The sequence below is a fragment of the Humulus lupulus genome, chromosome 6 (assembly GCF_963169125.1).
Source record: "Humulus lupulus chromosome 6, drHumLupu1.1, whole genome shotgun sequence".
In the NCBI taxonomy this organism is placed as follows: domain Eukaryota; kingdom Viridiplantae; phylum Streptophyta; class Magnoliopsida; order Rosales; family Cannabaceae; genus Humulus; species Humulus lupulus.
In genome coordinates, this window is record NC_084798.1 from 175,752,966 (window position 1) to 175,778,262 (window position 25,297).

General features: G+C 36.4%; 1 protein-coding gene across 1 annotated transcript; it reads left to right on the forward strand.

The window, feature by feature from the left end:
* Positions 1 to 391: 391 nt before the first annotated feature.
* LOC133785687 (uncharacterized) lies at positions 392 to 16,535 on the forward strand. Its single transcript, XM_062224906.1, has 3 exons — positions 392 to 522; positions 15,229 to 16,170; positions 16,214 to 16,535. Exons 1-3 carry the CDS (start codon positions 392 to 394, stop codon positions 16,533 to 16,535), a joined length of 1,395 nt encoding a protein of 464 aa, XP_062080890.1.
* The last annotated feature ends 8,762 nt before the right edge of the window (positions 16,536 to 25,297 follow it).

Sequence of the window (25,297 nt, forward strand, 5' to 3'; positions counted from 1 at the left end):
TCTTTAAGTGTCTATGGGATCTATATTTACTTCCTCGAGCTCCTCAATAGCTTGGAGCTCTGACCTGTCCTCACCCATTCATGGATCGATGTAATCATTTAGGGTGACCCTTCTTTTTGTTGTTTCTCGAGGTTCTTCCATCCTAGAGGCGACTTCCACCTCATGGGAGTCCTCACCTCCGTCACTTATGGCCATCACATGTTGCCCGGGTTGTGACTTTCCCTTCATGGAAATGCTATAGCATTCCCTGGCAGCGAGTTGATCGCCTCTAACAATGCATATTCCTGCAGACAAAGGGAATTTGATTGCTAGGTGACGGATAGAGGTTATGACTTGGAAGGCCATTAACGCAGGTCGGCCCAAAATCGTATTGTATGCGGCTGGACAATCAATGACCACAAAATCAAGAAGCTTGGAGAAGGTTCTTGGACCTTCACCCAATGTCACCACTAACTCAATTGTTCTGATAGCTGCTGACCCTTCTCCAGAAAACTCGTATAGAATCATGGAAGTTGCCTTCAGGTCGGTAACTGATAATCCCATTTTTTCTAAAGTGGACCTAAATAGTAGATTCACAGAACTTCCATTATCTACTAGCGTCCTCCTAACTCTCTGGTTGGTGAGCTGAACGGTTATCACCAGAGGATAGTTATGTGGGAATTGACCATGGTTGGCATCTTCCTCTATGAAACTGATTGGTTGTTTTTCCAATCGTTTCTCCAGAACAAACTCGACTCCATTATGGGATTTCAGCTCATTGATATACCTCTTCTAGGCACCTCTGCTCGTGCCTGCCAAATGAGGTCCTCCCAAAATGGTGGCTATATCTCCTCCTGTTATCGGAGGAGGATTTTCCTGATTCACTTGAGCTCTGGTTTGATTCATTGGAGCTTCCGGAGCTGACGGAGTGTTTTGTCCAGCAGGCTGACTGGGAGTTGTTCGATTCCGGGCGTACTGAGCCAAAGGTCCTACCCTGATGAGAGTCTCGATCTCATCCTTCAGGTGTCTGCAGTCATCGGTATTATGACCGATATCATTATGGAATCGACAGAATTTTGAAGGGTCTCTCTTCACCCTTTGATTCTTTAATGGTTCTGGCTTTTTCCACGGAAGCGAGCAGAATTTTCCAAGAAGATGCGTTCTCTAGTATCCGTGAGGTCGGTATATGTTGTATAGACCGGTTTAAATTTCTCCACGGATTTGTTTTTCTTTTTTGGTCACCTTCACCATTTCCCTTTCTCTTGTTCTTCCCCCCATGGTTATTCTGAGCAACAGTTTGAGCAGTAGCCGCTACATCCATTGCTGCTCCAACTAGCTAAATAGGGATTTGGCTGGTTCCTGCGACAAAATCCCATGCCTCTTCTAGGTTAATACACCTTTGAGCTCGGTTCAAAAACTCATCAACTGTACTAACTCCTTTCCTCTGCAACTCTTGCCACATATCACCTCCAACAAGGATTCTCGTCCTCATTGCCATAAGCTTAGAACTCTCGTCGGCATCTCTAGCTCACGCAGCAACACTGGCGAACCTACTTAGGTATACTTTCAGCGGTTCACCGGGCTGTTGCTTTACATTTGCTAGAGAGTCTGCTTTAACTCTAGCTGCTTGAGAAGCCCTAAATGCTCTTTTGAAATTAGCTGAGAGGCTTTTCCACGAGCTGATTGAATGCTTCTTGTATTGCTTGAACCACTGTCTTGGTGGCCCAATTAAAGTCGAGGAGAATATTAGGCATCTTAGCTCGGGCCCGATGTTGTAGGCCATCATCATGGTGTTGAACATCCCCAAGTGGTCAGACGAATCTCCGTCTCCATCATACTTTGACAGATGGGGCATCCTGAAACCCGGTGGATATGCAGTCGCCGTAAAATTCAGGGTAAAAAGCTCAAGCTCATCCTCTGAATCATACTCGTCTTTATCTTTTTCCGATAGGAGCCTTTTCATCAGTTCCTCCATCTTGGCTAACCTTTCGAGGGTTATTCTGGGGTTGTTCAACAGCTCCAGTCCTATTGTACGCATTCGGCAGGTTGTTGTCCCTCCAAGTTCTGGCTTGGTTTTGTTGGACATTCCCATTATCACGTACTTTGGAAGGACCTCCCCCTTGACGATTGTAACTAACTCCTTCATTTCAAGCTGAATTTCTTCTCTCTGAGTTTAAACGATCTCGCAGGTCATGTTGTGGGTCGAAACGGGGAATCAGAGCAGAACTCAGGTAATTTCTCAGATCACCTTCGGTTCAGGTACCTCAATGGCTCTCACTCCAATAACTTCCATTAGCGAAGCTCACTGTTCACGGTTGAGGCAGAGGATTCATACTATTGACACGTGTCCGTGGGACATAAGTAGGGGCAGACGGAGGAGGATTTCTCCTGCTGTCCCCATAAGCAAGAATGTCCCGGGCAGATGGAGGAGGATTTCTTCTGCTGTTCCCATGAACTGGAATGTCTCGTGCGGAACGAGGCGGTTCCGGATGTCTTATGGGTAATGGGGGATGCCTGACTGTTGAGGCTATTCTTGTCCCATCTGGGCGAACTAAATTAGGTCGCAGTCGCTCTGCCCCACCATTTCTAGCTCTTTGCGCCTAGCGATCCGATCGTGGCGCAAAAGGATTGGTCGGAACATTTTGTCTCTGTGAGCCTACTCTAGCTCCTCCTCGTAAGTTGCCATCGGTGTTCCCATGAGTGTGCGACGGTGGTATCAAACTTGAGGTCACGGTTCTAACTAATCGACTAATTTGTTGATGACCTCTTGGAGGGCCACTAGGCTAAGCAGTTCGGCGATCTTGCACTGTGGGCACAGAACTTGGGGTGGCAGTTCTGACTGGCCGACTTAGCTTGGACCGGATATTCCTGTGGGACTTATGAGACCCATTGTGCCTCTTTTTGACATCAACGTTGGTTTCAATAGGGGGTAGCCTAGCCAAAACCTCCTCAATCTTCCAGTTTTCCCTAGCAAGATGGCTTCTTAACTACGGCAGTGACGCTGAACTCCCAGTATCACCGTGGCCCACTTGTTGCTTTCTGGGTCGTTGCTAAACTTCAGGGCCATGCTCATTTGAAACAGCGGTATGATGGGCCCCCTGCCCACCAGGCTGTTCCATCTCATTGTCATGCATTGAGCGGGTGACCACCATGATGATATTTGATTTGGGTTTTTATGAAAGCACTAATCTCAACTCTCAACGAAAGCACCAAACTATTGACGCAGTTTTTCACCAACAGTGAATCCAGAAAATAACGAGGATGAATTAGTGCTTAATGGAAAACCCAAATAAGAAAATTATTCTCAAGAAAATTGGCCTTTTACGTAGTTCAATGGTTAAAATCCACTAAGTCCATGAGTCTATATTATTACTACTTCCTCTCTCAATTTTGACAGAGTCTCGGTATTACAGAATAATGGTCCCTCTTCCTGTCCAATATTCTCAACATTTATAGAAAACTTCTTCGACAGGTTTGGGTAACCGTGTGAGTTAATCACAGATTTGCATATATATTACATTTATTATAAGATATTCCCATTTATATGAGGATACGATTTGATCATGAAATAAATAAATTCCTAATATCTGGGACATTAAATATCACAGGCTGGCCACAGACGATCGTATAAATCATCCGAGTCTTCAGGTATCCGCGGACACGCCATATCCTCAATCTACCACGAGCTGAATACACCATCGAGCTCGTGCCATGGAGGTCATTCCTGATAAATATTACAAGCTCACGCTTTTCAACTTAGGTATCCCTACCTCGGACAATCAGCACGAGAACCATGTCGTTAATGTAAAGAATACTTGGATTTGTAAGATATTCCTTCCATGCAGTCATCTGCCAACTATACACGATCTGAATAAAAGACTCGTGCTGAAATTACAATACACATATATATATATGTGTGTGTGTGTGTGAAGTATCATATTAATGTGGTGTGTTATATGATAATTAAAATAATGCTAATAGGAATGTGTTTATCCTATTATATTGTGATGAGTTACCATTTAGTGAATAAAAATTATTTGGAAATTTTAATTTTCCCAATTAAAGAGATGAGCATCTCATTTTATGAGGCAAGAGAAGATAAACCTAAGGGGATTACATCTTTTGGTGGAAGTATCTTGCTATTGCAAGAAAAATGGATCAAGGTGAATCCAAAATTTGAGATAGAATATTGTCCAATAGACTTGGAGTCTAAAGTGTGGTCAAATAAAAAATATTTGAGAATTATTTAGTGACAATAATTCTTAAATATTCAATGTCTCAATGAGGAGACATTACAAAATTGGAGAAATAATTTTTAATCTTTACACCAATAGTGAATACATTAAAGATAATTTTATTCATTTTGGTTAAAAATGGTGCTATATGAAAATTAATCTCAATGAAGATACAATTTTAAAGCTAATCATGAGTAATCAAAGCATTTAAATAAATCAATGAGGTTTTATTTTTCTTTGATTTAAGCGTTTAAAAATTGACATCTTCAAATTGATTTTGATGAGAAAATCAATGGATGTCAAAGTAGTGTTTTTCAAAATAATCTAAAAGAGACTCTTAGAAGATGCACAAAAGTTGTTTAAGTGATTTTTAGATTATTTAGATAACTAAAAATTAGTTATTATTTGCTTGTGAAATTTTCACATGGTATTTGTGTTTGCATATTTTAATTTTGTGAAATATATAAAAGAATGCAAACTAAGTTAAGATTACTTTCAAAGAAGTGTGTCTTGCTTTAGCAAATAAATAAATCAAAATAAACGAACATTGAGGTTTTATATGTCTTGATCTAAGAGTTTATCATGTGGCTTAAGGACTCATGATGAACTTTGGGGATTATAAGTGTAGATTTATCTTAGAGGATAAATGACTTAATAGAAATAAAGATATTTCTATTTAAAAGTGACATTTTCACTTTATATGAGAAACGTGAGGGTGATGCTCCAAAATTAATCAATTTATTTTGTTGATAATGATTGATTAAATTTGTCATCTTATCAAATATGTGATTCAGAATTTCACATTCTAAATTACCTTAGCTATATGTATAGATTGAATAAATCTAGACATGCTTGATGTCTAAAGTTCTTGTTTGTGAGACATTTGGTTCAAGAATGAATCAATTTAAAACATAAGGGGAGTTTTAGATACAAAGTTTCTAGAATTAATATTCAAGAAAATATGTTTATCTTGGATATTGAAGTATAAAATAGTGGGGGCATTTAGAGCTCTAAATGTGGGCCAACCAGGTCCGACACGACCCACATTTTCGTGCCTTTGAATAATTCGGATCAGGCCCGTGTTCAAATTCGTGTCGGGCTGGGCCAACCTATATTTGAAAGAGGAAACTCAGCACGACCCATATGCATGAGCCATGTCGTGATGTGCTTCGTGTAGTGTTCGGTTGGCCCACATTCTTTATTCGGTTCCGAATTCAGGCCCACTTTTAGGCCCACTTTATTATTGCCAAAAAATACGAGGATGGGGAATCGAACCCCCATCTCCTCTTTAACAATCAATGGACTCACCACCAATCCAAATACATTTTCTTATTTAAATTATAGTTTGAGATATTTTTAAATACTTTTCAACAATACTTTACACAAAATTACATCAAAGATAATTATTAGAATTTGAATACCTACTAATAAATGCTAAAAATTTTAACTCACAAATCTTAAAACAAATTAATATAGTTATAAAATTATAAACATTGAGAAAAATAATAGACTTTTATTATCATTTTAATTTATATATAATTGACAAATACAAATTTATTATCATTATTAATGTCAAAATATTGGGCTTTTTATCGATTCCTGCTTTCAGGTTGGTTTGTTTGTGCTTTCATGTCGTGCCTTCGCGCTTTTCGTGTCGTGCAGTGCTTAGGCACATGTCGTGTCGTGTCGTGTCGTGTCGTGCCAATTTTTCAATTCATGTCGTGCCTGGCCCAAGCCCATATTTTTCCATGTCGTGTCGTGCTAAAAAGTGCGGCCCGTATTTACAGCTCTAGGGGCATTGACAATAGTCAAACTCACTATTTTAATAAAGATATAACTATTTTAATCAAACTATAGCTAGCATAAGGTTTCAATAAAATAATGAGAGAATGATTAAGTATGCATACATGAGAAAAGAAATGTCTCAAATGGAATCATTTCTACATCTGAAGGGATGGGACATAGACTCCCTAAAGAGATTTACGGTTGCTTGTAATCTATCTTAATACTAGTAACCAAACTAGTATTAGATTCAATAGGAATAACAAGTCAATCAAGTGAATAATAGTAATGCTCAAATTTTGTCCCATTTGAGTTGTGAGTATAGTGTGTTACAAAAATGAGGGTTAAAACTGAAAGATTTTTCTAATAGAACTCAGTCTTGAAAAGACAAGTATTTTAGGGTAACAAAATATTGTAAGAGTTCTACCTATATAGACCCAGGGGTGGTGTCGCTCCTCTTGAGAATTGAGATTCATTATCAAGAAAAGTTTATGAATGGAATGTGCACATGGTCCTTAACGGTGCAAAGCGAGACATTGAGGTCTCAAGTGAACATAGCAAAGGTGTGTGTGTTGTCACTAGTTTGTTATCAAGGAATATTTGTTCAATGCTTTGGAAATTGAAATTTCAACAAACTTTGTGATAATTACTCTATGGTAAAATTCAAGTCGAAAGATATTTTACTTTATGCACCAAGGCAATGGCTCCTATAATTAGCAATTATTTAATCGAGTGGGGGAATATTATATTATAATATAATGTTTGATTGATTAAATAAGTGTTATAAAAGGTGATTATTTAATCTAAGTGGGGGATTCTTATATTATTATATAAAATATAATTTTAGAATAAATAATGTGACAAAATGTGATTTGTCACACCTTGTAACATAATATTGAGAGTTAGAAAATTGGACATATGTGTGTGTCCAATTGTAACATATTTGGAGTTACAAAATCAGTTACAAATTTGTAACTTGAAAATATTACTCAATAATGTGTAGATTGAGAGTTAAACATTTGAGATTGAATTTCACGAAGCCATAATGTGATATGGTTGTTGAAGATGTGATTTTAACGCTCATTGTGTGTATGGAGGTTACAAAATCAAGTAGGAAAGAGTTTGAGACGTTTTGGAAAAAATTGAAAATATTGGGAGGCTGAAACGGTCACTGGCCGCGACCGCTAACATCCTAGGTCGTCGCCTGGGAGGCAGGGACTAGCAGCCGCAACCGTTAATGTCCTTGGTCGCGGCCTAGGGCGGTGACAACCAAATCTCATTTTTCAATTTCAATTTTTAATGTTTCTAACATCCCAAGTAACTCCCAAATCTTCATTTTAATTCCATAAATATCCAATTAAATATTTGTAACAACCAAGTTATTAGTGGAATTTGAAATTCAAATGGTATCTCAAAACTCCATAAATAGGAGCCTAATGCTCACTTTTAAGACACATCATTTTCTATCCACAAAGCACTTGGCTGGAAATTACACCAAATAGGCTTGATAATTTTAGAGAGTTACTTCCTTGTGAGATCCCTTAGTGCTTAGAGAATAGGGGGAAATAAGTTTTTGGACAAAGGACTTGAACCTTGTTCAAGTTGATCATCCCCACTACTCTACACTTTAGTTTTGTAAGAGTTTGTGTTCTTTCTATTGTTCTTATTTCATTATTTAGTTCTTCTTGTTCTTATTGTTCTGAGTTTGTAATATTCTTCTTCTACATCTTTCTATTTATTTGTATTTTTATTAATGGAGTTGTAACATTTATCTTAATCAAACATCTTATCTATTGTATTTTTACATAGAGTTGTATCTTGGTTTCTATTTATTCCCTTGAATATTATATTCTCTGACAATATATTTGGTATTAAAGGTCACACCCATTTATTAAGAATGTTCTTTTGTCATCAAAATTGATCAAAATGTTGGTTTTTTTACAATAAATAATGTTAATGTATACGTTCTTTCACAACTCCTCTTTTCATATGATTGAACCACCAGTTTTTTTCATGCAATCTGAAATTCTATTTTTTAAGAATACCAACTGAATTTATCAAACAATTTAATTAATGTGAAATAGTTATACAATTGTTTGATTAGACAGATATTCTAATGTATCAGGACAGATTGCTGATGAATCAAAATAAACGAATAGAAAGTAAATAAACTAAAATTAACGTGACACAAGAAGTTTTTTACGTAGTTCGGAAAACCTAGTCCACAGGGTCACGCCCAAAGATAAATTCTATTAGTAAAGTATCAAGAATACAATAAAGAATTGATTTATACAAATTTAGACTCCATCTAAATCATTATCACAACCTTGAAGTACTCTACTTTAATAATCTGACTTTTATAAACACCAAGAACACGAAATTCCTTCTGAACTTGATGAGTGCTCGCTCCTCCCGAAGTGAGACTTATAGAAATCTTCTCTCAAAGATTGTATGTTATGTTTACAAGCTTTATGACATGTTTAAGAATAAACAACACAAAGCAAAACAAACAAACAAATAGATAGTTGAACAAAGACTACTCTTTATGTATAAAAGAACTCATCAGAATATAAAACGTTATAGTGGTGAAGAGATGAGAGTAGCTGCTGCTTAGGTCTGGTATTTATAGAGTTTATGAAATCCTAAGCCATTCTTAATAATTACCCAAGATAGAATTTCAAAAATAACAATTAAATTGGAAAATATATTTAATAAAAAAGACATCCAATATTAAGATTTTACACAATCTAGTAGCAATCTATCGACAACACCTAAAATCACACTGTTGCGGCTACCCTTCAGGGAGGGACTCAACCATTAAAGCTAGAAAATAAAATGACCCATTAAAATGTAACATATGTCAGTCTAATTAGCTCTAATGGATTTTAACGAACTTGACAGCAAATACTATTTCAAGTTTAACATCATCATACCTGCAAGTCATTTATTTCAGTTTAATTATCATAGAATACAATACATATACTTTTAGGACAATTCTCCTATAGGGGCTTCATGTTAAGCTCTACCGGTGGGGCTCTCAGTATTTCTCGACCCGTGAATAGTTTTCGACGCAATTTTTTTATAACCGTGTATATTGTAGCTATTTAAAGTATCTTGCAAATTTTCATAAAATTTTGAATAGTTTACAGTACCGAAAACTAGGTTCAAACATGTTGTTTTCCACGCGCATAAAAAAAATTAGTCACACGTGCAACAACATGTTTAAACTTAGTTTTCGATACTGTAAACTATTCAGAATTTTCTAAAAATTTGCAGAATACTCTAAATAGCTACAGTATACACGGTCATAAAAAAAATCGCACCGAAAACTGTTCACGGGTTGAGAACACTGAGAGTCTCACTGGTAGGGCTTAAAGTGAAGCCCCTATAGGAGAATTCTCCTATATTTTTATATATAATATGTTTGACTTTCACCAATAACTTTACATTATATATGTTATATTTTAATATTTGTATGTACTTAATGTTTTTTTTATATAACAATAAGTATTTGATAAATAGTTACATTGATCTTAACTATCCATTTTTTAGTTAGTACTTTTGATTAATTTGATAGTTGATAAAAATTAAATTAAAGAGAGATAAATGCTTACATGTAGATATGACACTTATATAAAATATTTTATTTCTTAAAAAATATCCCAATTAAAATTGGGTTTTATTTTAAAAATATTTTTTAAAATTTATTTTTCATTATTATTGTTAATTAGTTTTTAAAAATAAAATTGTATAAGACCATCTCCAATGAAAAATACAAATATTGTGTTATATTTGATATAAAAAGTCAATGATATATTTGGCACAACTTTTACAAGTCTGCTCCAATGCACAATTGTAAAAGTTGATGCAAATATGAATATTTTATTAATGCTAATTTAATATTTATTGAAAATATATAAAAAAAAAGGTAATAATTTTTCTTTTCATTTTATTATTATGTAAATCTTTAATCATATAAAAATGTCTTCATTTACATTTAATGGTATACTAAAATATTAAATGTGTTAAAACCATTTTTTGGCATGATGTTGTGTCAAAGAATAACAATTATAAATATTTTAGACCTACTAGCAAAATCCTTTGAAGGGACATGTCAAAGAATGACAATTATAAATATTTTGGACTTGCAAGCTAAATCCTTTGAAGGGAAGAGGAACATAACTAATTGCATTCTTGTTCTCACGAAGCAAACTATCAAACACTAAAAGGAGGAGTTTGGTCGCTTAGTCACATTCTTCTACTTTTGTTTGCTCAAGAAGGGTATAATTCGCAAACAGAGACACTCGGTCATGTGCCATGGTTAGTTTATGCCTGTTTGTTCAAGACAAGCTACTGTGCGCTAACAGAATTAGCATGGCTAACAAAGTCGTCATTTATTGAAATACAACTGTATTTATGTAATTATAATGTTGTAATGTATTATTTACACGCCAATCCAAATATGTTAGGCCCATAATTTAAATGTAACTATAAACTCCTCACTATAAATAAGAGGATATGTGATCCAAATAAGGAGGAGGCAACTCATAGTGCCTATAGATAGAGAAACTCCATTCTTGTATAAACCAGTCTTTATGTAATATCAAGGTGAACGAGGACTATAGAACAACCAACAACGTAAGTTCGTCAGAAAATATAGTTCTTCAAGCTTAAATATCAATAAAAGTAACTAAGTGGACGTAGGTCATGTAATGTCCCAAATTCCCTAATGTGGCTTAGTGCCTGGATTAGGGGGTCAGGAGGGCCATAATTAATTTAATGCATTATTATATGATTATGTGCATTGTATTATTATATGGCTATATTTGTGTGTATGTATGATATATAGGGGTGAGATCACATTATTATGTGCTTATGTTTAAGTTATTCGGCATGAGATGATCCTAGGAAACAAGGTAGCGGTTCGGTCATAACGGGATTAATTACCGGGCTCGAGGTGAGCCTAGGGGTAATTTGGTGCTTAGTATATTACCGGGATTGAGCGTGTAATGGGAAATGATTTGAGGATATTGGGAGTAACAGGAATTGGAGGACATTAATTATGATTAACGAGGTAGATGATAATGACAAAATTGCCCTTGGGTGGCTTTGAGGGTTTTAGATGGCCCTAGAGGCATTTTGGTCATTTTAGGCCATTAGATAGACATAAGCCAAGGGAAGGTTGTAGATTGAACCAAGGAAAAACAGAGTTTCTCTCTTCTCTCTCACTGTCATTTCCTCTCTCTCATGCGATTGGATTTTTTAGGCAAGTTAGGGGATTAAAGCTTGAAGTTTTTTAGGCTTGAGAGTTTAGGTTTGTGTTGCAGCAATTCAGGGGATTCAATTCATATCTGAGGTAAGGATTCTAGCTTAACCCTTGAGGTTTTACCTTTTTTTTTTTAAGGTTATTTTTAAGCTTGGAAGTTTGATTATGTAGTTGGGTATTTGGTGGTGTTTTGTGTGTTATTAAGTTGCGTTTTATTGCTAGATTGGTGGTTATGTGGTTTTCATATTGGAATTGTTGGGTTGTGTTTTTGGCTGAGTTTGAATTGAGGAAAATGCAGGGGAGCTGGGTTCGCGGGGTCAAGTCGCAACCGAGTTCATGGGTGTTGCGACTTGAGTGAATCCCGGAGCCTTGTCTAGGCTCTGTCTGCTAGACGCGCCACGGCCCGCCCCTGGCACCCAGACAGGGGGCCTGTCTATCTGGGAGGCGTATCGCGGCCCTTAGGGGCAGGTCGCAGCCTGTCTGTTCTTTTTGAGCCAGACTTGGTTTTACTTGGTTTTAAGGGTGGGTTTTCGAACCTTAAGGCTCGGGATCGAACCTACTGCCCGGTTTAGTAGATTTCGAGGTCCCGAGGTCTAGGACTTGGTCTGGGAATCTTTATTACTCATTTTATTGATGGGATTTTATATTTGGTTATGATTAGGTTACAGCTAAGGGCCTAAGGTCAGGATCATGCTCAAGGGTCGTCCTTAACTTATTTTACGCTCAAGTCTGAGGTAAGAAAACTGCACCCATTATGTGACATACATGATTATTGATGAAGCATGTTGATTGCTCTATATTTGGATATCGGTTGCATTATGAATGCTTGAAGGCATTATTTATTTGAGCAACGCACTAAATTATTAGTCAGAAACGGCAATGGTGTTAAGTGCTGGTCGTGAAGCTCTGACTTATGAGTCAGGATCGACAATAGTACTGAGCGTTGGTCGTATGGAATTGACTTATGAGTCAAGAGTGGCAATAGCGCATTGAACGCTGCTCAATATGATTAGATCTAATCAACAAGAGAATTATATGCTCGTCCGACCTATTGGTCAAAGAAAACTAAAGTGTTTGGCTAGTCTATGGCTAATTACTGAGAGCTATGGCTAAAAGGGCTCATGTGACTTAGTGCGCAGGACCCCAGGATGTCTTATTAGTCATCTATTTAGGGCGCAGGATCCCAGGATGTCTTAGTAGTCTTCTATTCAAGGCGCAGGACCCCAGGATGTTTTATTAGTCATCGATTCAGGGCGTAAGACCCCATAATGACTTAGTAGTCATTAATCCAAGGCGTAGGACCCCAGAATGACTTAATGATAAATGAGTTTTAGACTCATTTATCTATGTGTTTTTCAGGTAAACTATTAGGTGTTCGTTTTGTTTTGTTCTATTATACGTTGGTTTTTGTATGTTTTCAGGTGTCGAAGGGCTTAGGTGACTTAGGTGTGGAAATATGGTGGAAAAATCGACAAAATGACAAAAATTGGTGGAAAATGTGTTTCAGAGCACTTCCTGCGACCGCTGGAAGGGTGTCTTGCGGTCGCAACTCTAGAGAAGTGTTTGCATTTCTAGAGCATTCCTGCGACCGCAGGATATGTCTACAAATGAGAAAAACGCAGATTTTTAATTAAGGGTGTTTTAGTCATTTCATGTTTAACAAAACACTAATTAGGTTTAAATTATGATAAAAGAGAGGGAATGAGGCACTTTTGCAGATCAGGACTGGAGGAGGAGGCTTAGGAGTGCTTTGGATGAAGATTGGATTGATCATCTAGAGTTCTTTTCTTTTCTTTTTACTTTTAGTTTATGTTAATTTCATGTTTATGGATTTCTTAATGATAAACATGAACTAAATTATATTTATGATTTTTAATTGAATCTCTTGAATCTTTATTATGAATTAATTTAAGTTTTTAATTTATTCTTCATTTAAGATCTATTCAATTTGTGTTGATTAGGTATGTGATTGATTGTGCACCTTTTACATGCTATTTATGAATTCAAATCAAAATCTGAAAAGTGAGATTTGGATATGCTAAAATTGAATTGACATAGATTTCAATTTAGAACGAGAGTATCAAATTGGTCTATGTGATTTAGGGCTGAGTTCATTGCTTCTTTTAGATTTCTCATAGAAATATAGAGAATTTGCATTAGGTCGAGTTTTATATTTCTTAACATGAATATTTAACACTTTTGCATGTCTTTCATCTTAATGAGAAGAATTATTTTTGTGCATTAATGAATAATAAAGTGGATAACAGAGGAGATTAGAATCCCTAATTTCTTATATATATTTGAATCAAGTTTGTTGCAAGATTATTGCTCTTTGTTGTTTTTCAATTAATTCTGTTCTTTATTATTTTAGATTTAAAAATTCCAATTTTTGATTACCAAATAGAAAATAAAATAAACTATTAGTACTTGATAATCAGTCTCCGTGGGAACGATATCGGTCTTACCGAAATAAACTACAAAAGTGATTACGTATACCTGCGTAGCTTTAATTTTTGCAACACTTAACAATCATCATCTAATTAGGGCTGCAAGCCCTATAATGATCATTTATTAATACTTGTAAACATGCAGTAATGAGTTTTCTTGCTGAGCCTGGGCTCAGGGGTGCTATGTGGTGCAGGTAAATGAAAAGAAAAGCTTACCCAGCCTTGAGTGGAGAGCTTAGGTAGCGACGTGTACATATGCGGCCCCTTGACCACCACGGTCAAGGTGTTTCTCAAGGGAACAAAGGTTTAACCCTACTTTTGTCGCTTAGGTTGGCGGATTGTAACTTTTGAACTGTAATGACCATTTTGGATTGTAAACAACTTTGTAAACACTTTTTTGGGATCCCATGCACAATTTAACATTTTAAATAAAATATATCCATTCCTTTTTATCAAGATTTTAATCATGGCCCATTAATAACACTTAGATGCATGTTTATAGCCTAATGACTCATTTAGCGAGTTAAGCACTATTTAAAGTACACAGTGTGACGGTCCTTGCCAACCAGGGCGTTACAGTCATCTTTTTTGGGTTGAACTACTATAAAATATTGTGTTACTTATTTGATCATATTTCAATTCTTGAATCCATATGCTCTTATGTTCTCAAGTTGACGAAAAACCGCATCAACATTAAAAATGGCATAAAAGTAAATAAAAAAGCAATTGATTAATGCTACTCCAAATATGTATTATGTTATATTATCTGCTAAATTTGGCACAACTTTTAGCATGTGCCAAATTTCACACAACTTTTGGCACACCATTTGTAATGTCCTACTACCTTAGAGTCGTTAGCATGTGATTTATAAATGTGCCAATAGCTCGCTAATCGATGTTTTAGGTTAAAAAGTGTGATTAAATTGAAATATAGACTCATTTGACAACATTGAATATAAAAGATTAAGACATTAATTAAAATCATATTTCAAAAATGTTTTACAACTCAAAATGATGAATACAGTAGACCTAAGTGACAAAGCAAATCATTACAACATATTTCCCCAATATAGCCCTAGTTGTGGCAGCTAGGTAGGGCGAACATGTATGTGTTGCTCCACTCTCTCTAAATCATGGTTGGTTGAACTTTCCCTTGCCCTTACCTACACCATAGAGCACCCGTGAGCCAAATCTCAGCCAGAAAGCTCAACGCATAAAATATCATATATCAATCCAATAATATACAACAAAAATGTCAACAGACCAAACATATAGCAGCCTACGCTGACCCAGGTGCTTTAGCAGGCCTTGGGTTCGCGGTCTTCACCGAGCGGATGGATACAGTACCCTTGGAGGGTCTCACCCTAGCGGCCTACACTCAGCGTGCTTAACGCCAATCCTGGCCCTTGTCGTCTCTGGCCTTCGCCGTTCTTGGCCCTTTGTCGTTCTCGACCCTCTGTCGTTCTCTGTCATCGCCCTTCATTGATAAGCAAGCACAACATGAAATAATATTGAGGAGCGGGAAAGAAATTGAGGGTCCTTCTCTAAAGGGGATTCAAGAAGAAAAGGCAGAAGAAGAGGAGAGTTGTGAAAAAGTTGAGCCCCAAGTGGAGGAAAAGGTTACTGAAGGCCTTGCAACCAAGGAGAAGATTCAACCGGTAGTTGTTGATTCTAATGTCAAAATCCCGTATCCACAACGACTCCAGAAGAATTCCCTTGACAAACAATTCTCAAAGCTTCTTGAGGTGTTTAAAAAGCTTCACATTAACATCCCATTTGTTGAGGCTTTGGAGCAAATGCCGAGTTATGTGAAATTCATGAAAGAGATTTTATCGAAGAAACGAAGGTTGGAAGACTTTGAGACAGTGGCACTTACCGAGGAGTGCAGTGAAATTCTCCAAAGGAAGCTTCCACAAAAGCTTCAAGATCCGGGGAGTTTTACTATCCCTTGTACTATAGGGAAATTTGAATGCAAACATGCTCTTTGTGATCTTGGAGCAAGTATCAATCTCATGCCTCTATCTGTTTTTCGGAAGCTTGGTCTTGGTGAGGCAAAGCCTACTACTATTACTCTTCAGCTCGCAGATCGATCAATCAAGCACCCAAGGGGAGTTATTGAAGATGTGTTAGTCAAGGTTGACAAGTTTATTTTTCCAGCAGATTTCATTGTTCTAGATATGAAGGAGGATACAACGGTTCCCATTATTCTTGGGAGACCATTCTTGGCTACCGAGCAAGCCCTTATTTATGTGCAAAAGAGTGAGTTGAGGTTGGGAGTTCAAGGGAAAGAAGTGGTCTTTAATGTATTTAAGGCTATGTCTTATCCAAGAGCAAGTGATAGTTGCTTTAATAATGATGTGATTGATGAGGTGGTTTTGAAAAAGAGGATTACTAATGATCCTCTTGAATTGGCTCTGGCGGTGGGTGGTGATAATGAAGAGGAGGATTGGGAGAATCATGAGTATGTGAAATGGATCAATTCTTATGGTCCATATTACAAGAAGAAATTTGAAGAATTGGGGCAAGTACCTGAGCCCCATACCATCTATTGAGAAGCCTCCAGTCCTTGAGTTGAAGTCTTTACCAGAGCATCTTTGTTATGTGTACTTGGGGGAGAAAGAAACGCTTCCTGTTATTATATCTTCATTGCTATCAAAAGGTGAAGTAGAAAAACTTTTGAGGGTTTTGAGGGCTCATAAAGGTGCTATTGGGTGGACTTTGGCTGATATTCGAGGAATTAGCCCTTCAACGGTTATGCACAGAATTCTTATGGAAGAAGATAGCAAACCTTCCATTGAAGCTCAACAAAGGCTAAACCCTCTATGAAGGATGTTTTTCAGAAGCAAATACTTAACTGGTTTGATGCGGGGGTAGTCTATCCTATTTCTGACCGTGCTTGGGTGAGCCCTGTTCAAGTGGTGCCTAAAAAGGGAGGAATAACTGTGGTAAAATATGAGAACAATGAACTCATCCCTGCTCGTACTGTGAGGGGATGGAGGATTTGTATTGACTACCGCAAGCTGAATAAGGCGACGAGGAAGGACCATTTCCATCTGCCATTTGTGGATCAGATGCTTGATAGGCTTGTAGGCCACAGTTATTATTGTTTCCTAGACGGGTATTCAGGTTACCACCAAATTGCCATCGCTCCGAAGGATCAAGAGAAGACAACATTCACCTGCCCATATGGTACCTTTGCTTTCCGAAGGATGCCTTTCGGTCTTTGTAATGCACCAGCCACTTTTCAAAGGTGCATGATGGCTATTTTCTCCGACATGGTAGAAAAAAGTATCGAAATTTTTATGGATGATTTCTCGGTGTTCGGGTCTGTTTTTGATGAATGCTTGGATCACCTAGAAGCGGTTCTTAAACGCTGTGAAGAATCTAATTTGGTACTTAATTGGGAGAAGTGTCACTTTATGGTGAGAGAAGAGATTGTCTTGGGACACATAATTTCTAGTAAAGGCATTGAAGTGGATCGGGCCAAGATTTCTACTATAGAGAATTTGCCACCTCCAATTTCAGTTAAAGGAGTGAGGAGTTTCTTGGGCCATGCGGGGTTTTATCGGAGATTTATCAAAGATTTTTCCAAGGTCTCGAAGCCTTTGTCCACCTTGCTAATGAATGGGGTCCCTTTTGATTTTAATAAAGAATGTTTGACTGCTTTCAAGACTCTCAAGGAGAAGCTCATTTCAGCGCCTATAGTGTGTGCACCTAATTGGGACCTTCCATTTGAGCTTATGTGCGACGCTAGTGATTATGCAGTTGGAGCGGTTCTTGGGCAGCGAGTGGACAAGGTATTTCGAACCATATACTATGCTAGTCGAACTTTAAATGATGCTCAACTAAATTATGCAACAACAGAAAAAGAACTTCTAGCTATAGTATATGCTTTCGATAAGTTCTGTCCATATTTAATTGGCAATAAGGTGATTGTGTACACGGACTACTCCGCTATTAAATATCTAATGACAAAGAAAGATGCTAAACCCTGTCTCATTCGGTGGGTCTTATTACTCCAAGAATTTGATATGGAAATCCGAGATAAGAAGGGTACCGAGAATCTTGTGGCAGATCATTTTTCTAGGCTGGAAGTTGAGGAAGATCAAATTACCAAGAAAGTGCAAATCAATGATTATTTTCCAAATGAGCAATTATTTGGGGTGAGTGACAAAGCCAAAGCACCATGGTTTGCAGATTATGTCAATTTCCTAGTGGCAAAGGTTGTGCCTCCTTAGATGTCTAGAGCACAGTTGAAAAAATTATACTCTGAGATCAAACATTATTATTGGGAGGAGCCCATCCTCTATAAACATTGTGCAAATCAAATAATTCATCGTTGTGTACCAGAAGATGAAATGATCTCTATTCTCACCCACTGTCACACTCTTCATTGTCGGGGTCATTTTGGTGCTACCAAGACAGCAGCAAAGGTATTGCAATGTGGTTTCTTTTGGCCTACTTTATTTAAAGATGCAAATACTTTTGTTAAGTTTTGTGATAGATGCCAACGTACCGGTAACATATCATGAAGAGATGAGATGTCGCTGAATGTTATTCTTGAAGTTGAGTTGTTCCATGTGTGGGGGATTGATTTCATGGGCCATTTTCCATCCTCCTACAAAAACAATTATATACGGCTTGCTGTGGACTATGTGTCTAAATGGGTGGAAGCAACGGCAACTCCTACTAATGATGGTAAAGTAGTTCTAAATTTTCTGCACAAGAATATTTTTACTCGGTTTGGAACTCCCTGAGCTATCTTAAGCAATGAAAGGAGTCATTTTTGTAATAAATGGTTTGATGCTTTGCTTGCTCGGTATGGAGTACGACATAGAACTACTTTGCCTTACCATCCACAGTCTAATGGGCAAGCGGAAATTTCTAATAGGGAGGTCAAGAGCATTCTTGAAAAGACAGTTAATAGCTCAAGGATGGATTGGTCTGAAAAGCTTGATGATGCTTTATTGGCTTATAGAACGGCATTTAAGACTCCCATTGGCATGTCTCCTTATCGGTTGGTTTTTGGTGAGGCTTGCCATTTACCGGTGGAATTAGAACATCGAGCATATTGGCCAATGCAATTGAATGAACTTGATGAGTTTAGGAATGAAGCCTATGAGAATGCTAAGATTTACAAGGAATGCACCAAGAGATGGCATGACAAGAACTTGTCTCGCAAAGAGTTTCAACCCGGTCAGCAAGTATTATTGTTCAATTCAAGGTTGAAACTTTTTCCAGGAAAATTGAAATCAAGATGGTCGGGTCCGTACACAGTAGTAACCGTGTTTCCTTATGGGTCGTTGGAGTTAAAAAATCAAAATAATGAAACATTCAAGGTGAACGGTCAACGAGTGAAGCCATATTTGGGTGGTCCCATTGATCAAGCCAAGTCCATTATCATGTTGAAGCCTCTCTGAAGAGGAGTTCAGTGTCCGGCTAAATGACGTTAACGACAGCGCCATTGGGAGGCATCCCAAATTCATTTAAGTTCTTTGAGATTTTAAGCGATTTTAGTTGAGACAATTTTTATTTTATTTATTATTTTTTGGTTTATTTTATTTTATTATTTTATTGTAAATATTATGGATTTTGTCATCGTGAAATACATGAAAAAAAGAGGAAGAGAAGAAGAAGAATAAAAATTGATGAGGTTGTGGTTTATAGAGCAATCCTGCGACTGCAGGAATCATTTCTTGCGGCCGCAGGACCAGAAATCTGGGCAAAATGGGAGCAATCCTGCGGCCGCAGGAACCACTTTCTGCGACCGCAGGTCCAAAGGTCCATGAGAAATGGGGAGATTCTTGCGACCACAGTAATGGTGTCCTGCGGCCGCAGGATCATGTATTTTTCTTTAAAAACAAAATAATAATAATATATATATATATATTTGCATTAGACTCTTTCCTCTTCTTTTCATTTTCATTTTCTCACTTTCATTTTCTTTTCATCCCCAAATCTTATTTTCTCATTCATTCTTTCAAAAAAATTCAAGAGGCCATATCACTCCAAGGTTTTGTAAGTATAGTTCTCTTCTACTCATTCTCAACTTTCTCTCCTTCATCATCTATCATTGTAAGTCTTCTTCATCTTTCTCTTCTTACGTTTTACATTGTGTTCTTAAGAATTTTTTTCATGCTAATCTCTTGAATCCGAAATTTGTGTGTGGTGTTTGATAAATATATGTTATTTCTAGATTCTTAAGATATCATTGAAATAATTGTATTGCATGTTGGTGGATTTGCATTTGTATTGAGTTTCCTTGATTTTGCAATTGGGAAATTTTGACCTAATTTTGGGTTCGAATTTTTTTTTTGATGATTTTATGAAATTGAATTGACATTTGTGAAATTGAGAACTATAGTTGCTTATTTTTATTTTCAATTTCATTGGGTCTTCAATTTATTTGGAGAACTTTGCCATTGTCCTATTCTAAGGTGTAAATTTGGGGATTTTGCAATTTGAAGGAATTGATCATTGTTCTTATGCTTGTTTCAATGGGGGAATCTTATAAATTGAACATTGCTATCACTTTTGCAATTGGTGCCCTTAAGTAAATTGTTGGTGGTGTGTGCATTATTTTGAGTAGTTTTGGTTCTTGTGTCATAATGTCCACAAGTAGAAAACGGACTAAAACTGGAAAAATGAAAAAACACCAACCACCCCCCCCCCCCCCCCCCCCACCCATAGAGAATGAACCTAAATTTTGAGGATGTGCCTAGGTTTGTCAACCCAACGGCCAATTCTAGGTACATGCAAGATAAGGAGCGTAGCCTTATTAGAGAGAGAGGGTTTGCTACCAATTGGAAAGATGAGTTTATTGTCCCTGAAGAGTATACATCAGTGATTAGAGCCCATAAGTGGGAGGTTTTCTATGCTCCTCCAATTCCTGCTATCATCCCTGTCGTTAGAGAATTTTATGCTAATGCTTTTCACCACTACTATACATGGGAAGCAACTGTTAGGGGCAAAACTGTGAAATTTCACAGAAGTGATATCAATAAATTTTTCAAATTGCCTACCTCAGAAAATGATGAATATAGAGACTTACAGAACCAACTCTGTGAGAAGAGTACTTGGGACACTATCTTACAAGCTTTAACCCCGCCAGGCACTAAATGGACCTTCAATGGCACTCATCGAGTGGGGTTTCCCTTCAATTTGTTGTCGAGGGAGAAAAGAGTGTGGTTGTATTTTATTTGTTCAAATTTGACACCCACCGAAGCCTTTACCATTGTCACCCCTAGTAAAGCGGTCTTGCTGTATGCTGTCTTACACAAGAAATCTATAGATGTTGGCAATATTATTGCTGCGAATTTGAATGAGTGTTGTCTCACTAGTTATGTGGGGCTTTATTTTCCTAGCCTTATCACTAGTTTGTGTCTACAAGCAGGGGTCCCCATTAATGAATTAGACGAGAAATTGCCCCCTCTAGTTTATGATTTGGTCAAGATTAACAATGTCAAAACATTTTCAGCTGTTCCTAGTGTAGGTACCTCAAGACAGTCTGCTCGTCCACCGCCAAGAACTCAGAATGTCAACCAAAGGCTGGACACTTTGGTGTCACAGTTCCAGCAGCACCACTTGTGGAGTGTCAATGTGACGCAGAACCAATATGCCTACAACCAAGCTTTCGCCACTCATTTTGGCATTGACACTAGTGGATTTCCACCATATCCACAACCACCCAACTTTGGGTATCCTCCACCTGAGGGGCATGATGAGGCAAGTCCTTCATCGTAAGTCGAGTCAGGTAAGTTTCCTTTCCTTAGCTTTTATTTAAACATTGGGGACAATGTGTTTGGTAAGTTTGGGGAAGGGGGATTTTCTTTTAGTTATTTGTGTTAAGTTAGTTGAGTCAAGTGGCTGTTTTGTTTGGTGTTTTCTGTTTTCTGTTTTGTTAAATTGTGTTTGGTTTTTTTTTGTTTGTGTTAATTGTGTTCTGTGTTAGGGTATCTAGAGAGTCTGTCGAATCAAGATAACAATGATTAGTCGATGAGAATACGTGAATGACTTGTAATATAATTCGAGAAAAATATATTTGATTGTAAAAACAATCCGTGCGTTTGGTTTGACCACTTCTTTGGATTACTCTAATTCATTGTAAAACTAAATATTTGATCATGATTGGTAAATTCTTGCATTTAAATGTATTTACACTTGCTGAATTTTGAATGTGGAAAGAATGAATGAACAATTCTAGAACTTGCTTGCTTACTATTTGAGGCGAAATCATAGACAATGCGTTTTTAGGAAAATGATTTAGGCGATTTTTTTGGAACGTTTGAGCCTTTCAAGCCATCCTTGATTAATTTATCCTTAGTTACCCTTTTTCGAGCCTAAAAGTATAACTTTTTATTATTAACCACTTATTTTGAGCCTAATTGAACACTTAATTATTTTTTTTTTTAATTCCCTTGATTTATACCATGACCATATAAACATATAAATGAGGATTGATTTGGTTGTGACAACAGAAAAATAACAGGAAAGATTGAGAGGAAAAATCGGAAAAAAAAAAAAAAAGAGATTGAAAATAAATTACACTTCTTATGTTTGTTCACATTGAAAAACATAAGTTTTGGGAAGTGTAGTTGAAAAAAAAATAAAGAAAAGAAAGAAAGAAAAAAAGATACAATTAGTGTGAATTCTTCTCAATGTTGGAAAATAAAGGGAAATTTAGGGTTGTTTGGATTACAATGTGGATATCAAGTTTGAGTTGTTTGGATTATGTGCTTATGGTATATATGAGCCTAAATGACTATCTTATCTTCCGTTACATAAGCCTCTCAATACATGCTTTAAAAGACTTTTTGATTCTTGAACATGCATTGATTTATATTAGTGGAGAATAATAAGTTAGCAAGCATATGGAAATTTGGGATTTGATGGATTGATGGTGAGAGTTCAGCATGTGTAAATTATTTTAAATATGGTTTATTTACTGTTCATGATTGAGTAGACAAAAATGATCAATGGGTTAAAGTAAGTTGAAGAAGTGGTTGGATTGAAAATCTGGATTACCTGTCAGTTATTTTTCGAAAATTATATATGCTTGTCATACATTAATTTTGAGGCTTAAAAAATTATGGTTATCTTGATTCATTTGTTTAGCGTTTGTATTTATTTGTTTAGTTTTTCTTAAGTTTTGTTTTCTTTGCTCGAGGGCGAGCAAATGTTAAGTTTGGGGAAGTTTGATAAATGAGTTTTAGACTCATTTATCTATGTGTTCTTCAGGTAAAGTATTAGGTGTTTGTTTTGTTTTGTTCTATTTTATGCTGGTTTTTGTATGTTTTCAGGTATCGAAGGGCTTAGATGACTTAGGTATGGAAATATGATGGAAAAATTGACAAAATAACAAAAATTGGTGGAAAACGTGTTTCGAAGCACTTCCAGCAACCGCAGGAAGGGTGTCTTGCGGCCGCAACTCCAGAGAAGTTTTTGCATTTCTAGAGCATTCCTGCGACCGCAGGAATGACATCCTGCGACCATAGGATATGTCTACAAATGAGAAAAGGGCAAATTTTTAATTAAGGGTGTTTTAGTCATTTCATGTTTAACAAATCACTAATTAGGTTTAAATTACGATAAAAGAGAGGGAATGAGGCACTTTTGCAGATCTGGACTGGAGGAGGAGGCTTAGGAGTGCTTTGGATGAAGATTGGATTGATCATCTAGAGTTCTTTTCTTTTCTTTTCTTTTTACTTTTAGTTTATGTTAATTTCATGTTTATGGATTTCTTAATGATAAACATGAACTAAATTATATTTAGGGTTTTTAATTGAATCTCTTGAATCTTAATTATGAATTAATGCAAGTTTTTAATTTATCTTCATTTAAGATCTATTGAATTTGTGTTGATTATGTATGTGATCGATTGTGCACCTTTTACATGCTATTTATGAATTCAAATCAAAATCTGAAAAGTGAGATTTGAATATGCTAAAATTGAATAGACATAGATTTCAATTTAGAATGAGAGTATCAAATTGGTCTATGTGTTTAGGGCTGAGTTCATTGCTTCCTATTGTTTAGATTTCTCATAGAAATATAAAGAATTTGCATTAGGTCGAGTTTTATATTTCTTAACCTGAATATTTAACACTTTTGCATATCTTAATGAGAAGAATTATTTATGTGATTGCATTAATGAATAATAAAGTGGATAGTAGAGGAGATTAGAATCTCTAATTTCTTATATATATATATATATATATATTTGAATCAAGTTTACTGCAAGAATATTGTTCTTTGTTGTTTTTCATTTAATTCTGTTATTTATTATTTTAGATTTAAAAATTCCAATTTTTGATTACCAAATAGAAAATAAAATAAACTATTGGTACTTGATAATCAGTCTCCGTGGGAACGATATCGGTCTTGCGGAAATAAACTACAAAAGCGATTACGTATACTTGCATAGCTTTAATTTTCGCAACACTTAACAGTTATCTTCTGATTAAGGCTGCAAGCCCCATAATGATCATTTATTAATACTTGTATACATGCAGTAATAAGTTTTCTTGTTGAGCCTTGGCTCACGGGTGCTATGTGGTGCAGGTAAATGAAAAGAAAAGCTTACCCAGCCTTGAGTGGAGAGCTTAGGTAGTGACGTGTACATATGCGGCTGCTTGACCACCACGGCCAAGGTGTTTCTCAAGGGAACTAGGGCTTAACCCTATTTTTGCCGCTTAGTTCGGCGGATTGTAACTTTTGAACTGTAATGACCATTTTGGATTGTAAACAACTTTGTAAACACTTTTATGGGATCCCATGCACAGTTTAACATTTTAAATAAAATATATTCATTCCTTTTGATCAAGATTTTAATTCTGGCCCATTAATAACACTTAGATGCACGTTTATAGCCTAATGACTCATTTAGCGAGTTAAGCACTATTTAAAGTACACAGTGTGACGATCCTTGCCAACCAGGGCGTTACCGTCATCTTTTTTGGGTTGAACTACTATAAAATATTATGTTACTTATTTTATCATATTTTAATTCTTGAATCCATATGCTCTTATGTTCTCAAGTTGATGAAAAACCGCATCAACATTAAAATTGGCATAAAAGTAAATAAAAAAGTAATTGAATAATGCTACTCCAAATATGTATTATGTTATATTATCTGCTAAATTTGGCACAACTTTTAGCATGTGCCAAATTTCACACAACTTTTGGCACACCATTTGTAATGTCCTACTACCTTAGAGCCGTTAGCATGTGATTTATAAATGTGCCAATAGCTCGCTAATCGATGTTTTAGGTTAAAAAATGTGATTAAATTTAAATTAAGACTCATTTGACAACATTGAATATAAAAGATTAAGACATTAATTAAAATCATATTTCAAAAATGTTTTACAACTCAAAATGATGAATACAGTAGACCTAAGTGACAAAGCAAATCATTACAACATATTTCCCCAAAATAACCCTGGTTGTGGCAGCTAGGTAGGGCGAACATGTACACGTTGCTCCACTCTCTCTAAATCATGGCTGGTTGAACTTTCCCTTGCCCTTACCTACACCATAGAGCACCCGTGAGTAAAATGCCAGCCAGAAAACTCAACGCATAATATAT